General features: G+C 43.5%; 1 protein-coding gene across 1 annotated transcript in view; it reads right to left on the bottom strand.

Moving 5' to 3' along the window:
* LOC112170943 (4-hydroxy-3-methylbut-2-enyl diphosphate reductase, chloroplastic) overlaps positions 1–10,176 on the bottom strand; it is a 31,650-nt gene extending 21,474 nt beyond the window's left edge. Inside the window, exons 1-2 of the mRNA XM_024308208.2 lie at positions 9,829–10,176; positions 172–319 (exon numbers count right to left, since the gene is read on the bottom strand). Of these exons, the coding sequence (XP_024163976.1) occupies positions 172–319; positions 9,829–10,176 (496 nt within the window). The remainder of the gene's footprint in view (positions 1–171; positions 320–9,828) is intronic.
* Between the last annotated feature and the right edge of the window lie 6,284 nt (positions 10,177–16,460).

Below are 16,460 nucleotides of genomic sequence, written 5' to 3'. Positions count from 1 at the left end.
GATCTGCCCTTGTGGAAGACTGATTCTGGGTATGGGATCACTAAACACGGTGATCGGGGTTGCGGACGTACCGCAATGGGGTTCGTCCGATCCGGAATTCGGGTCGCGGGCAAGATAAGCGATCCCGGCATCTATATAGGAGAGTCTGGAAGAAATGGTGTCATAGCTTACTGGTGTACTGGTGGTTCATTAGCTGGAGGGTCTCTTCCTGGTGCCCGAACCCTCTGCGATTGTAGTTCTTGCTTCTGCTCAGGTTCTTACGGAACACCTTGGCGTCAAATATGTCAGAGTCTCCGGAGCACCGGACGAAGGGTGAACTCTAGCGACGAAGAGATGAACTGTTTCCGGGTGGGAGCCGGGGCAAGAAGAGATTGGTGCGGGTGATGGGAGACGGCAGAGGGGGAGACTGAGTGCCGTTGGAGAGGCGCAAGCCATTCTGACTGATAGCCAAGAAGCGTCGAGATCAAGAGAGGGAGACAGAGCAACTGATGCTTGACATGGTCAATTTCGTGGTTTTATATATTTGCGTCGTCTAAACTAATTGCTGGGAGCGTTGGCTTTTTGTGCACGGCATCTGATCATTGGTTGTGGAAATAATCTCCACTACCTTCTTAGTGCGTGTCCAAGAAATTCGTACGGGTGTAGCGGAACACGTTCCTAATTAGCCATTAGGCGAATAGGCGGCCGAAGATATTGGGCCTACAATTATGCCAATTTTTAAGTGTGATTATATTAAAGAGTTTCTGATGTGTCGGCCATTTGCTACAAATCGACAAAAGTTGATAATTATTTACTTCTTGATTCTTTTTCGAAGAAGTTATTTCTTAAGTCTTTATTTAGTGATAAATTCAACCATCCTTCATCTAGCCGCTGCAAGTTTGACAATTATTTCTTAGGGAGTTGTAGGCAGCCACACCACCATATGATTAGGGCTGTCAATGGGTCGTGTCGGGTTGGGTTAGTGTCGGGTCAATGTATTTGTCGTGTCACAAGAGACAAACCCAAACCCAAACCCAACCCATTTAATAATCGTGTCGAAAATTTAAACCCAAACCCAACCTATTTACTAAACGGGTTACCCATTTCCAACCCGCTTAACCCATTTAATAAATAGGTCGTGTCATGTTAGATCAAATGACTCATTTAAGGATACATTGCGACCCATAAACTAAAAAAAAAATTCATAAATTCATTAAATTCACTAAAAAATCCACATGACGAAAAATATAAATAATTATATATAATTCATAAATAATTAAATCAAATAATGATGACGTAAAATATTTCAAATTGTCCAATCGTAGGATCAAATACTCCCAACTTCCAAAATTTCAAGAAGAAGTATAACATAATCGGGTTATATGGGTTCACTTCGTGTTGGCGGGTTGGCCAGTTTATTAAATGGGTCATGACGGGTTGACCCGCGGCCGACCCGCTTTTTAATCGTGCGGGTTCAACCCGCTTTATTTCGTGCGGGTTTCGAGTCGTGTTATCGGGTCGTGTCGGAATTGACAGCCCTACATATGGTACGAGAAAACTTTCTAAAAAATATAATCTGTCTATTTCCATTCTTTACCCCTTCTTTAATTTAAAAATAAAATTTAAATTATTTTCTCTTACTCCAACGGCCAGCCGTCTCCTCTCCGCCTCCATCTAAAACATCGTCGACGCCAACCGCGACCTCCCCGTCAACGTCGTCATCGGGATTGGATACTCGAGTTAGAGTCGGAATTGCTATTGGGTTGTGGAGATTCTAGTGGTCCTAGGTCTTTACTGCATTTTTTGCTCGAAGAAGAAGAGATGTTTTAATTGATCAAAATGAAGATTAAGGAATCAATGTTCTTCATCAATTGTCATCAAATCAATTCCAATATGGAATTCTTTATCTTGTCAAGCTTCTAGGCACTTAATATATTCTGGGCATAACTCTACTTTATCAAATAAATTTGTTTCTACTTTAGAGAATCAATATTTGAGAGAAAATTGCTGTGTATTCTCATTGATAATAGGGGTTTCTTTATATAGAGGAATACAATGCATAGAATCTGAATTGTATGAGGAAAGGTAATCATACAATGAATGAATATCTCAAAGATATTTTCGAGATTATCTCTAATTAAAACCCTCTTACTACTAGGTCAAGTAACCTAGAGTTTGGGACAGACACACTTCGGATTTACTTAAACACTCCCCCTTGTATCGCCCAAACGCGGTGCTTCTTTCGTTGCCTCGTCAAAAACCTTGCCGAGTAACAAAACTCAGTGGAACAAAAATTACCTCAGTCGAAGGAGAAAAAGAGCACAACACACCCTTCACGTTTCGAGATCAACATGTAGACATCTCCCCCTGATGTTTGCGTCTCCCCCTAATGACTACGATCATGGTAGTTCAGATAACTTCTACAAGCCAATGCTCGCAACATGTTTCTCGAACATGGATTTGGGCAATGACTTAGTGAACAACATGCTTCTGTTGTTGCTGATTGTAGAAGAACTTAGGTGATATGTGCTTGGTGTTGTCGCCTTTGATGTAGCCTTGCTTCATTTGTTCAATACTTTGTTCAATACAAGCAGCATTATCCTCATAAATGCTAGTAGGCTCATCTATGGTGGATTCCAAACCACAATTACTTCAAACATGCGTAACTATGGATCTAAGCCATGCTTCGTGAAGAACAATAATCTCTGCATGGTTCGAAGAAGTAGCGACTAAGGTCTGTTTAGTAGACCTCCAAGATATCGCGGTCTTACCCATGGTGAATACATAACTAGCTAGTTTGGGAACGACTTTTGTGCGGGTCAAAGAGATACCCAGCATCAGCAAAACCTTCCAAAACACTTATGTCATTTTGGGATGGGGAGAGAGAACGCAGACCACTGTTGGTGGTGTTCTTGACATATGATGGGTCTGAATCCATCGTTTCTCTGTAAGGATAGAACAAGCCCATATCAATCGTACCACTTATGTATTGAAAGATTTCTTTAAAACCAGTCCAATGGCGTCATGTTGGCTCAGAGCTATATCTAGCTAATAAGTTCACGGCAAATGAGATGTCCAGTCTTGTGCATTATGCTAAGTACAATAATGCGCCTATTGCACTCAGGTATGACACTTCTACCTCTTGCACATCTTCGTCGTCTTCTTTTGGACGGAATGGATCCTTCTTTGGATCAAGACTACGGACGACCATTGGGGTGCTTGAAGGCTTAACTTTGTCAGTATTGAAACGCCTAAGCATCTTTTGGGTATAAGCAGATTGATGAATCAGGATACCAGCTTCACGGTGCTCAAGTTTCAAACTGAGGCAAAACCGTGTTTTTCCAAGATCTTTGATCTCAAACTCAGATTTCAAGTGTTCAGCGGTTTCCCTCAACTCTTTAAGGGTGCCAATTATGTTCATGTTATCGACATAAACCGCTACTATTGAAAATCCGGAGCTTGTTATTTTTATGAACACACATGGGCATAGTTCATTGTTGACATATCCCTTCCCAATCAAGTAGTCACTTAAACGGTTATAACACATCCGTCCGGATTGCTTCAATCCATATAGTGAGCGTTTCAATCTTATTGCAAACGCACTCGGTGGTTTAGAGCCACTTGATTTGGGTAATTGAAGTCCATCTGGGACCTTCATGTATATATCTGTATCTAGATCCCCATATAGATACGCAGTAACCACATCCATAAGCTACGTTCAGTTTTTCAGAAACTACCAAACTGACAAGGTAGCGGAACGTGAAAACGTCCATCACAGAAGAGTAGGTCTCCTCATAATCGATTCCAGGGCGTTATGAAAAGCCTTGCACCACCAGGCGAGCTTTGTACCTTACAATCTCGTTTCTCTCATTACGCTTTCTAACGAATACCCATTTATGACCATCTGGTTTGGTGTTGGGCGGTATTGACACAACTGGCTCGAATACCTTTCTCTTCGCTAGAGAATCAAGCTCTGCCTGGATCGCATCTTTCCATTTTGGCCAATCAGCTCTACGTTGACATTCATCAACGGAGTGTGGTTCGATGTCATCGGTCTCAATAATCTCACGCACTACTGAATACGCGAATACATCATCAATGATGATGGAGTTTGGTTGCCACGTCCCATGTATACTAATGTAATTTACAGAGATCTCTACATTCTCAGGGATAGGTTCTGACATTAAGGCGTCCCCCAAAGATGTCTCTTGGACATAACCATAATCTGGAACATTCTCATGGGACTGATTTTGAGTATCGATGATCAAATGATTTGTTTGTGCCTCAATCGGTCTCTTTCTAATGCGAGTATCCTTCGAATCAATTAGTCTACCGCGCTTCCTCGTGGGATCTGCTGCCATAGACGCCACATCACTGCCATTCTGGGCAGTGGCGCCATCTCCTGGTGTCATGGGAGTGGCGTTACGTCCAGTATTTGGGATGTCAATCCTTGCAAGCACGTTTGCAGCAGGTATATATGATATCGTCACTTTAGCAACATCAGAAAACGCATCAGGCAGAGTGTCTGCCACATTCTGGAGCTCAATTATTCTTCGCACTTCAAGTTCGGATTGTGCGGTACAGGGATCGAGATGAGACATAGTGGGGACAGACCACGACAATTCCTGTCGTTCCTGTTGAACATCTGTGTTTTTATCTCCCCCTAACGACGGGAAGACTGTCTCATAAAAATGACAATCCGCAAATCTAGCTGTAAAGAGATCGCCTGTCAAGGGTTCAAGGTAGCAAACGATAGTTGGAGATTCATATCCAATATAGATGCCCATTCGTCTTTGTGGACCCATCTTAGTACGTTGTGGCGGTGTAATAGGCACATAAATGGCACACCCAAAAATGCGTAAGTGCGAGATATCAGGCTTGTACCCAGTCACTAGCTGTAACGTAGAGTAAGGTTGGGTGGCAGTGGGTCGTAGATGAATTAGCGTGGCTGCATGCAATATTGCATATCCCCAAGTGGAAATAAAGAGATTGGTGCGCATAACCAATGTTCGTGCTATCATTTGTAGTTGTTTGATAGTTGCTTCCGCGAGACAATTTTAGGTGTGAACATGGAGAACTGGATGCTCTACATTAAGCCCCAGCGACATGCAATAGTCATCGAACGTTTTCAACGTAAACTCCCCAGCATTATCAAGTCGAATCAACTTAATTGGGTGGTCTGGATAGTGAACCCATAGACGGATAATCTGGGCTAGGAGTTTAGCATAAGCAGCATTTCGAGTGGACAACAGCGCGACATGTGACCAGCGTATCGACGCATCAACCAATATCATAAAGTATTAAAAAGGTCCTCATGATGGTTGAATTGGTCCACAGATATCCCCTTGGATTCTCTGTAAGAACGGGATGAGTATTTTGAGATCATTTGAGTAGGATGGTCTCGGTCCTAATTTCCCTAAGGAACAAGCTTTGCAAAATGAGCGAAGGGCCTTAGAAGTAACCAATGAGGATGTTAGTTGGGCCTGAGCGTCTGAATCACTATTAGAAGCAAAATTTGTGACTACATCACCCGTCATGGCTTTGGAACCATGGGAAGTGGCACCCATGGTGCCATTGCCATGGGTGACGCCCGTTTTTGCATTGTCAGGGGGGACATGGGCGGCCTTAGGCCTGCGGTGGACGGCAGCAGAGCCAGAGGCGGTTGCAGTGGCGGTCACACTAAATCTGGGAATCAATCTTTGATTCTTACTTCTTTTCGCTCGAAAGAATAGATGTCTGTGTGAATTTTTTAGTATACGGATCATCATGTCATGACCAGGATGTCCTAGTCGGTCATGCCAAAGTCAAAATGTATCGAAATCCAAGAGGTCTTCTCTTATGATGTTATTGGATTCAATAGGTCAAATGGTAGTGACATAAAGTCCACTAGATTAACACATAAAGTTCTCTAAGATGCGTTTCGTCCGCAGTCATTAGAGGTAATGCAAAGGAACTCTTTTCAGTTCTCAGTATGCATTTCGGCATGAAATCCGTTGGCTCGGATATCTTTAAAGCTCAATAAGGTTCGATTTGCCTTAGGAGCGTAGAGAGCTTCTGCGACATTAATCAAGGTGCCATTTGGCAAAAGAAATTGGGCCATTCCATGTCCTTGAACTAATCCTGATGGCCCAGCCATCATGGTCACAGAGGAATATGTACGCAACATCTCCAAGAATAATTGGCTATGGTGGAGAATGGTGTGCGTAGTCTCACTATCCACAAGACATTGCAGTTCTCCAGAATCCATTCCTAAAAAAAAAAACTCGTAATAAAAAAGGAGTCATAAAGAAAAGAACTCAACTTTTATTAATAAGCCAACGGAATTACATCATTGTCTCTTTCATTAGAGAGAATCTAATCCAAAAACTAGCTAATGCAAAACAATGGTAGTCGTCTAACTTCTTTCGGTAGCTCCAAAGCAAATGTGACCAGGTAAGTAGAGAGATGTCGGTGGAGCAAGGCTCGCTTAAGTACCACTTATCTCAAAACCTTCCTAGACATCACACTTACTTTGGGTGAGCCTACTTTGAGGAAAAACTAAACTATTGGCATTTACTACAAAAATAATATGGCAATTGCTTACATCTCTTGGAAAATAAAAAGATTTAATCAAAATCGCCAGTTTTTGGGTCTTGATCTTTGAAGTCTTCCACCCTTAGATCGAGATCACCATCTTGATCTTCTTGTTCAATGTAATGTGCCTCCCTTGCTTCACGATACATCTTGTATGCGTTTGTAACATTCTGGGATACCTTACACTTCCTTGCCCAATGTCTGGGTAGTCCACACCTAAGACAAGCATCATTATGGTCAGGTTCCCTTGATCGAGACGCTTTAGGAGCGCTTTAGGGACAACTTCTATCTTTGGTGGCATCACCACCATAGCCGGAGGCTTGGCCTCTCTCTCTCTTCACACGTTTACCTCCACGGTTTCGTGCACGCCTATCTTGGCTGTTTCCTTCCTCTTTAGGGAGAGAATATGGACTAGAGCGTCTAGAACCATCCCTTTCCTTAGGGTTTCGCTCCTTGCGCCGTCCCTTAGGGGCACGACTATAATTAGACTCCGGAATTGGCTTGGCTCCCACGGGTCTAGAATTATAGTTCTTCATAAGTATGTTGTTGTGCTTTTCAGCTACGTTCATGGCACCAATAATCTTATGAAATCTTGTGATGCGTCCAGCATTGACATCAATCTGATAGTTCTTGGCTACCATCAATGCAGAGACGGGGAAGGTAGAGAGAGTCTTCTCGATCAACATTGTATCAGTGATTTTCTGCCCACAGAATTCCATCAAAGACTAGATACGAAGTGCTTCTGAATTGTAGTTAAATACAGACTTGAAATCACAGAAGCAGAAGCTATGTCATCTCACTTCTAAGTCTGGAAGCAGGGAGTCGCGAACTTTGCCAAAACGCTGCTCGAGTTCTACCCATAGTTTTCTTAGGTCTTCCTCATTGAGGTACTCATTCTGGAGCGCGTCATTCATGTGCCTTGTCATGTGAATGATGGCTTTAACTTCATTTGCCTCTCTCGTAGCTCTATTTGCTTTAAAAGTAGCAGCTTCTTGAGGAGTAAGCACGTCCTGACGTGGCTCTTGGATCGTACTCAGGATTCCATCAACCTTAAGATGCTGGCGCACATCACGGACCCACTTGTGGTATCCTGCACCTGTTGTCTCTAGTGGAGCGAAGCTCAACTTGTTTAGGTTACTCATCCTAAAAAACAACAAGAAAACATGGTTAGTTTCAGAGCGAAAAAAAAGGTTACCACGAAAACAATAAAAAAATTTGAGCGTAGTCGCTTCCAAGAAATTAGGAATTTCCGAGCGTAGTTGCGAATCCTTTGAACCGGGCAGGGTGATTTTCATCACTTCCGATGGCCTGTTTGGTGTTTTTCCCCCCGATTCTAGTGGTGGCGCTGCCGGTTCTTGACTCTTGGAACTGAGAGTTTCAAGGTGGGCGACTGGGGTTTTTGGGATTTGGAGGCTACGAATTTAGGGTTTCAGGTTAGGGCTTCGTGCTGATAATGTGTTCTAGGGAATCGATATTTGAGAGAAAATTGTTGAGTATTCTCATTAATAATAAGGGCCTCTTTATATAGAGGAATACAATGCATAGAATCTGAATTGTACAGGGAAAGGTAATCATACAATGAATGAATATCTCTAAGATATTCTCTCTAAGATATTCTCCGAGATTATCTCTAATTAAAACTCTATTACCACTAGGTCAAATAACCTAGAGTTTGGGCCAGACACACTTCAGATTTACTTAAACAGAATCCTAATTATTTCGTTATGGTAGAAAAACTAGAAATCTGCACAAGATTTTAGGGAGCTTTTATTCATACCTCCAAATTTGGTATTTGGACCTCCCTACTTAATAGACCTCTAACTTACTTTTTCAAATAACCAATTTGCTATCTACACCTCTCTAATTTTCCTATAATATCCATTGTCCAATAAAATCAATAAAAGACATTTTTTCTTTTTTAGATTCTATTCATACTTTCAAAAATCAGTAGTTGGATCTTCTTCAGTTTTTGAAGATTTGGAATTGCAGCAAATTTTTTTTTTTTTGGAAGCTCATCCTCCATATACAAGTAACAGAGGTGCTAGTACTTTTTCAGTGAATTGTCATCTCTTGGTTAGCGTAGGCAACAATACCATGTTTCCTCATCATCTCATATAAATATGTTTTCCAAGTATTATTTTCATTGCATTTAGATGTCATTGTCCCTAAACTGATTATCTCCTACTTGTTTCCATAGCAGCTTGAAATGAACATGCATGGTTTTTTTGTTTTAGATATGTATGGGATAGTGGAGGAAATTACAATAATCAACCATGAGTCTAGTGCATTCTTCATAGATTTATATCAGATGGTCGAATTTTTCATCATATCTATAGAATAGTTCCACATAAAATTGCTCTGCACTGATGATGTGCGGGAAGATCTTGCATGTGGACAACTGTCCGTTGTTGCCTTTGTTATATAAACGTGCTGGAGTACTGCTTTTTATCGCCGCTCGTTCACATGTTTGATTGCATGCAGAATGAGTAGGGCTTCATCAACTGAGGTGTCTTTGTATTTCCCATTTTCTCTCCTTTTATTTTATATTTTTTTTTATAGTGCAGTGATAGATCTTGTAAATTGTCAGCTATGTGAGCAAGGAAGTCTATCACTTTACTAAGACAAAGTCAAATTCAAAAAATTTTGACTTCAACGTTAAATAACATTTGACGATATATATTTTAGGGTTTACATTGGAGGAGAAATTTTTTCCCAAGTTGAAGACTATTACTGTTCGTAGAGATAAGAAGAGATTATTTTTTTCCTTATTTGTGTCTTTATTGGTAATTTGACATGAATTGACAAAGTCAACTAATCAACTATTACTTGGAAAAAGTCACAGGTCTAAATATCAATTTTAGAGGTATGAATAAAAGCTCCATTTTTAAGCCGCTTACAAGATAAAGATATATATATATATATATATATATATTTTTTTTTTTTTTTTTTGTTACTGCACAAGAGAGTAATTTTGTGAGGAGTTAAATTCGCACCCTTTTCAGAGTACTTGTAATTTTCAATTTTACCCCTAAAGTAAATTGAATTTCAAATTCTGAAATTTTGGGTTTCTCCACATTTATTTTGGCAATGGCTTTCCATCCCATATCAAAAGTAGTTTGAATATCTAATCCAATACTTGGCAATTGCCCTATATCATTTAGTCTAGTGACATTAGTCTTCTCTTTATAAGTGAGAAGTTGTGAGTTTGACTCATTAAAAACTAGTTGTTGTAATCTGAATTAGCTTGGGCGCCCCCTGGCGACTGCTCAAATTCACCTGCCCGCTGCAGTCTTGGCGCTTCACATATACCAACTCGTAGAAATGTAGCACCTCCGCCACGATAGGACCCTCGCAACAAGATAAGCGCCATAGTGAGTTAAGCGCCATGAGCAACCGCCACATATTAGGGCATACTTGCCCAAAAGCGATACCAAACTCGCAAACTAAGATTTGCAGATTTGGCAGAAGAGGAAATGTCACCCCCTGGCGGAAGATCGCCTCATGCACGGCAGCGTACCCCACTGGCAGAATGGAGGCCTTCTCATTAGCGGTTGACGGACGTAACTTCACCACTCCGGGCAGGAGGAACACCCGCTTCAGAAGATTGACGGCAGCCACAGTCATCGGTCCTCACGCCTCATCAACTGCGGTGCCATCACTTAGAACCCAAGCGGACTCTATTTCTCCACCGCCATACTCTCCCCCGCCAGCGGAACCGCTAGCGGTGCTATTGCTCGCTAACCGCTCTTCGCGCCTATTGCAGACGGCAGCTTCCTCCCCCTCCCTAGAGCTCTCTGCACGACCGGCACGACCCATTGCTACCTCCCAGGGTATTGTCTATAGCAGCTCGATATCTAGCAGCTCGGACAGTGAGGTTCCTGCATGGCCAGACGGACACAACGAGTCAATAAACACCCTATCCGCTAAGCTGAACGACACATCAGACCCGGAATCCTCTCTGCTCGAGACCTCTACGGCGCTAGCCATCATAAAGCCTAAAACCCAAACCAGTCAGTTCACATAAGATCTAAACTATCCCTAGGTCAATTTTCATCCAAGAACATCAAGAACATCCATACCCAGAAATCCCAGAAAGTGCCAAAACAAGAACAAAACGCATCCACACTCAAACCCAGATTCAACCATCTAGCAAGGCAAGAAACCCCATGCCAACCCTCTATCAAACACCTAAAACCGACCCCAAAACACAATTCAAGACCCTTAGATACACCAGGGAAAGACAGAAACCACTTCAAAATAGCAAAACCAAAAACAGACAAACAAAGAAGATCCAATGAAACAGGGACGAGATTCAGAATACCAACCTTAAAGATGGAAACTCTGCCGTGCTCGAGGGTGCTCGTCTTCACTTCAGGAGGCCTTCGCCCTTCAACGATAGATAACTTCACGAAATCGTAGGATCTCCTCCTCAGATCTTAGAGGCAAGCTTGACAACAACGATATTAATTCAAAGTGCGAAGTGCCAAACTACTCAGTTTCCCTCTTTTTTATGTCAATATCAAACCAATCTAGGCCGCCCGCTAAAAACGACATCGCACCGCGGCCGTACACGTGCCCCACTAACTCACTAACCCCCCTGATTAACTGAGGCGACGCCTCGGTTACAAAATCAATAATTACTCCCATTAATGGCGAAGAGACGGGCGTGCTGAAGAGATGTTATCACGCAAGCTAACCCAATCTGTGATGGCCACGTGTCGGGCATCGTTAAACGAAGCATCTACTCAAAGTAACCATGGAAGAGGAAGACCACCAATTGTCGGAATCTCCGCTAAGCGCAACTCCGCTAGCGGAACTCCCTTTTCTTCTTGCAAGCGCGTCTCTGCTAAGTGCAGCTCCCTCTTCTTCTTGCAAGCGAGTCTCCGCTAAGCGCAACTCCGCTAGCGGAACTTCTCTCTCCTGCAGGCAAAACAATCAGCTGAATTGCAACCAGCCGAGTCCCCGCGAAGCTTCTTGCTGCTCACTATCAACGAGGAAATTCTGCCAACAGCGATTCCCTAGGTAACACCTCATTTTGACGACTACCGCCACGCAGCGTTACAGTCAAACCAACGACGACCGCCACGCTGTGTCACAGAAGCCATGGTCCTCAGGGACAAGGGGACACGTCAACAGTCTTCGATGGCCCTGATCAGGCACGTTGATCCCCGCCACTTGGGTATCAAAGATTGGACACACTACCCAACACCCTCTGCTCAGCGCAACTCCCCTCAACAAACAATACACCGGCCAAACAGAGGTCTATCTTAGCAGGGGAGTGGGGGGGCCTAGCAGGGGCCCACCCAAAAAGGTATAAAGCGTTTGCTCAGTAAGTCAATGGATGACAACGCACTGACGCTAATTATGCTTTTGTAAGTCTAGTGGAAGTAACGCTTCGAACCGCTAGGAAACTCCCTAACCAAGATTGCCCTCTTTGATTGGGGACTTGGGGGACTTGTACTTACATAAGCATTTGCAAGCATAATTAGCTACAATGAGTCACGCTCATGCTACCACTAGCGATACCAAAACCCACCAAAGGGGTGACCTATGGGAACACAGCCAAGCAGGCTACCGCCTGAGCCCCGACGTACCCCTAGATCATCGCCAACGCGCCGCCACGCACCGCTCCAGGATATCATTAGAAGCTCCAGAAGTGGGAACTGAAGCATATCAGTCCCACATCGAAAACATGGAGAAGATCATCTCCCTCCTCACCCATAAAAGTTTCTCTCTTCTCTCCTCATTAATTACGCATTTACTACTTACCTGTTGTTACTTTGTCAACATAAATACATTGACTAACTTAGGCATCGGAGAAGAAAAGACCGCCCAACGTGGTCTCCCTCTGACGCCCTCTGTATTTTGCTTAACAGGTAGTGGAAGCTCTAAATATCACAAGTAGCGGTCCGCCCATCGGATCAGCGTTAACCAAGGTTCAGCTACCGCTGAACTTTAGACATCAACAAGAGGCAATTTACCATTCTCATTATTTTGATCTTTCCATAACCACCAGCTAATGAGACAAAATTTCTCAACCTCATTAGAGCCTCCTCAGCTAACACCCAAACCAACAGATTAATATAACTAGGAATGCACCAAATTTTCAGCACACCATCTAGCCAAGTACCTTTCCAGACCTTACATACCCTTGGACACTCCCATAAATAATGCAAAACCGACTCCTCTATTCTTCCACAACTAAAGCAGCTGACATCAGTCCCTATTTTGCATTTGAACAAACGCTCAGCACAAAGGAGAAACTGCTCAAGAGGGTTTGAAGAAATTAAAGAGTTTTTATTTTTATTTTTTAAATTAAAGAGAGGTAAAGAATGGAAATAGAAATCTGTTCTGAAGGCCTCTGAGAAATATGAATATACTTTGAGAGGTAAAACCTAGGTTTCATGGTGGTGGCAGTGAGCTTGCTCTCCCTAGACCAAGCAAAGGAGGGATGACGACAACGTGGGCTCGGAGAGGCGGTGCGTCTATAGATTTCCCAAGAAACGGCGTTGTGGTCTCGATTCAGGTGTCCAAAAACTCTGATCGCGGCGTTTCTCGGCTGAGTGGTTAAGGGTGTGGTCCTAGGTGCACGGGTTAGTGGATCGAGTCAGGGTCTGCACCTTTGGAGGCTTCACAGCGACTACGTCGGTGTTTGTAACTTCTGAGAAGGGCGGCGGTCTGCATATTAAGGGAGGCAGTCTGATCATGTTCGCTTAGAGTCTAGGTCATAATCCAAGGGATTCTTTTCTAGACTAAGGCGATGGTGGAGGATAGTGCTCGACCACCGGAATGGTGACTGGTCGCTGCTCTTCCCACGGCTCGCTATAAGCCGATTTGGGGGAGAGGAGAGGATGATGGGCTCGACTCTGATCGGGCCGCCGAGCCTAGCTAAGTTGATGATGACGACCGACACTAGTCCAAGCTTTGGTAGAGGTGTTAAATTCGGTCGGTCAGCATCTCCTCAAACTAGGGTTTTGGGCTGGGCCTGGGGTAGTGGGTTTGCTGTTTTGCCTTTTGGGCCATTCCATGATTCCTTCTTTTTTTTCTTTTGGATCAGGCTTGTGGTGGTTTTTGGGGGGTGGTAGAACCCTAATTATGTTCTTTTGCTTTGAATAATTATCCTTACCATGTTCTGCCCTCGATTTAGGGTTGGATAGGTGTAGGAGCTTTTTTTTTTTTTTTTTTATTTTTTTGTTTTTGGTAGCTCTACTATATGCAGTCTGATTTGATCATCGAGATGTAATATGAGAGATTTTTTGAATCCCTCTAGCTTGACCGAGAAAGGTCGTTATATTAATGGAACCCGATTTTGTTCCTCTTAAAAAAAAAATTGAAAGACAAACATAATATTTTGTAGGAGCTTTTTCTCTATACACATGGCAAGTTAAGGAGTGAGTGTGGCTGATACACACTCAAAGTGAGTGTGAGCCTAGCACTAATAAATTCAAACATCTTTGAACTTTACACCTAAAATTGTTTCTTCCCTGAAATTTTTAATTTGAAATACATATGCCCTTATATTCTCAAATATGATCAACCATAGCCATTAGTAAACTAATTCGTCAATTTATTCATAAATTGGTGATGATGAGAGTCCACTTAGAGTTAATTTTTGGCTTTGGCCATGTGAATGATATGTTTCTTGCATGATTGAAGGCCAAAATTTAGTTTGCATGAGTGAGCAACACTATATGAAGAAACTGATGTATTACTTAAGAATTGACTATAATCAATCAAATTGGAGAGTACTTATAAGGGCACTGTTGGTATATATACCTCCCAGGCACAAGTATCGAAAGCACAAGGCTCATCTAGCTACTAAGGATCAGCAAAGTACTCTCAAGCAGGGTTCCCGATACCTCCCTGGGCGGTATAGGAAACTCAACCGTCCCACATCTGGCGCAAAGAAACATTATCTCCCTAAATCCTCTACAAAAGAGTTATCTCCAACGTCTCAAAGAGGTAACTGTTTACTATCGCTTTCCATTATCGTTATCTCATAACGATACTGACTTAGGCATTGGAGAGTTGAAGGCCGGCACTCCCGGTCTTCCCTTTGACCTTTGTTTGTTTTACAGATAAACGAGACCGATAGCGATAGTGACAGAACAAGACACCCCAAGATTCCGCTGGACTAGACCACCATCCATAGAGCTAAAACATTTGGTGCTACAAGGAGTCCCCTTGGACCCTTGCTGGCAGGACAATACACTCTACCACTGGCTACCAACACACCCGATGACCAGCTGCGCGAGGACGCTGCTCGTGAGGTCCAGCGTACACTCGATTTCTTTAGTCCCAGCAGCGAGGCCTCCGTGGCTGTAACGACGGACCACACAACCACACTAGAAATCACCAAACACGACCTCTTGGAATCGCATGCGCAGGCAGAGGCCGAGTGCCTAGGGGCCTCAGAAGCCAGCAGACAAGCGGAAAACATGGCCAACCAAAACCGCATTCTTCTTGATGCACTTCACCGAAGAATCGCGAACAACGAAGCACTTGACATGGCCCGTCAACAAGAAACACCAATGCCTACCATCGGCGGTATCAACACACCTGGGGCCTTCCTCACCACAGACCCGAGTACTGGCCTCGCTGGCACTTTCAGCCTAACCTCGACAACTGACACTAACCTTCGCAGGCCCAACACTAGGGACCACAAGCACGAGCCCACAAATAATCTACCTCAACACACCTTTATTCCCCAACCACCTTAGCACAGCATCACTGCCCTTACCCGCACCGGACAGGGGTCAACAAGGCTACAAATGCCACCACCATCCCCCCACCTGACCCCAAAACAAGGTTATTAATCTAGATGAGCGAAATTGCCTTTGCCTTACAGGCACGGATTGAAAGAGCAGAGAATAGATCCTAATGGCAACCGATAACGGTGGGATTTCAAGGAAAAATAAGACCATTCAGACCTCGGATACAGGCCAAAAGTGAGAAATACAATGGCACTCGAGACCCATATCATCACCTCGAGGTATTCCATTCCCTGCTGCATGGAACATGATACATTGATGCTATGGCTTGCCACTTATTCGAGAAAACACTAACATATGAAGCCTCTCAACCTACCCACCAACTCCATCGATAGCCTCCAGAAACTAGAGAACAAGTTCCTCCGGCGATTCATGTGATGCGGCAGTGGTTATTGCACAACACCTGACCTGTTCAGACTCAAACATGCCCAACGAGTGCCTAAGAGACTTTGTTTAAAGGTGGCAGAAACAGGCTACCCAATGTCGCTCTCTCAACCCAACCTTGGTAGCATCAGCTTTCAAGCAAGCCCTTCAGCCAGGATAATTCCTGCTCCAAATCAATACCAACGCTCCTGCCACATATGATGACTTACTCGATGCAGCTACTGCTTATGCCCAAGCTGAGTACGATACATTCGGTCGCGATACGAACACCAGTTCCAACCCTGTCACTGTACCTCATCTCACTAACCCTAGCAGGAGTACCTATAATAGGAACAGAGAGGGCAACAGGGATAAGCCCACCCAGCATAATGAAAGAACACCACGAGAAAAGCCAATTTACAACAACGATAAGAGAGACAAGCAATATGGCAAAAGCCCTGAGAAGCCCAAGCACAATTCATCAAACAGCCGATATCGCAATGCGCCATACATCAACAACTGATACAGGAATACCCCAAAGTATGATGCACCTAGATATGAGATCTACATGACCTTCACCACCTCCTATGAAGACTTCTGGAACAACAACAGAGATATCATCCCGCGCTACCAAAGCACAGACCCGAACAAAAGAAGACCCGAGACAACGGTAAGTACTACACCTACCATGAGGAAGCAGGCCATCCTACCAATATATGTTGGGCACTAAAGAAAACTATCGAGCTCCTTATCCAAAGCGGTAAACTCCAGCAG

The sequence above is a fragment of the Rosa chinensis genome, chromosome 6, assembly GCF_002994745.2.
Source record: "Rosa chinensis cultivar Old Blush chromosome 6, RchiOBHm-V2, whole genome shotgun sequence".
NCBI lineage: Eukaryota > Viridiplantae > Streptophyta > Magnoliopsida > Rosales > Rosaceae > Rosa > Rosa chinensis.
The sequence above is the reverse complement of the archived record's forward strand: the minus strand, read 5'-3'. Positions and strand labels throughout refer to the sequence as shown.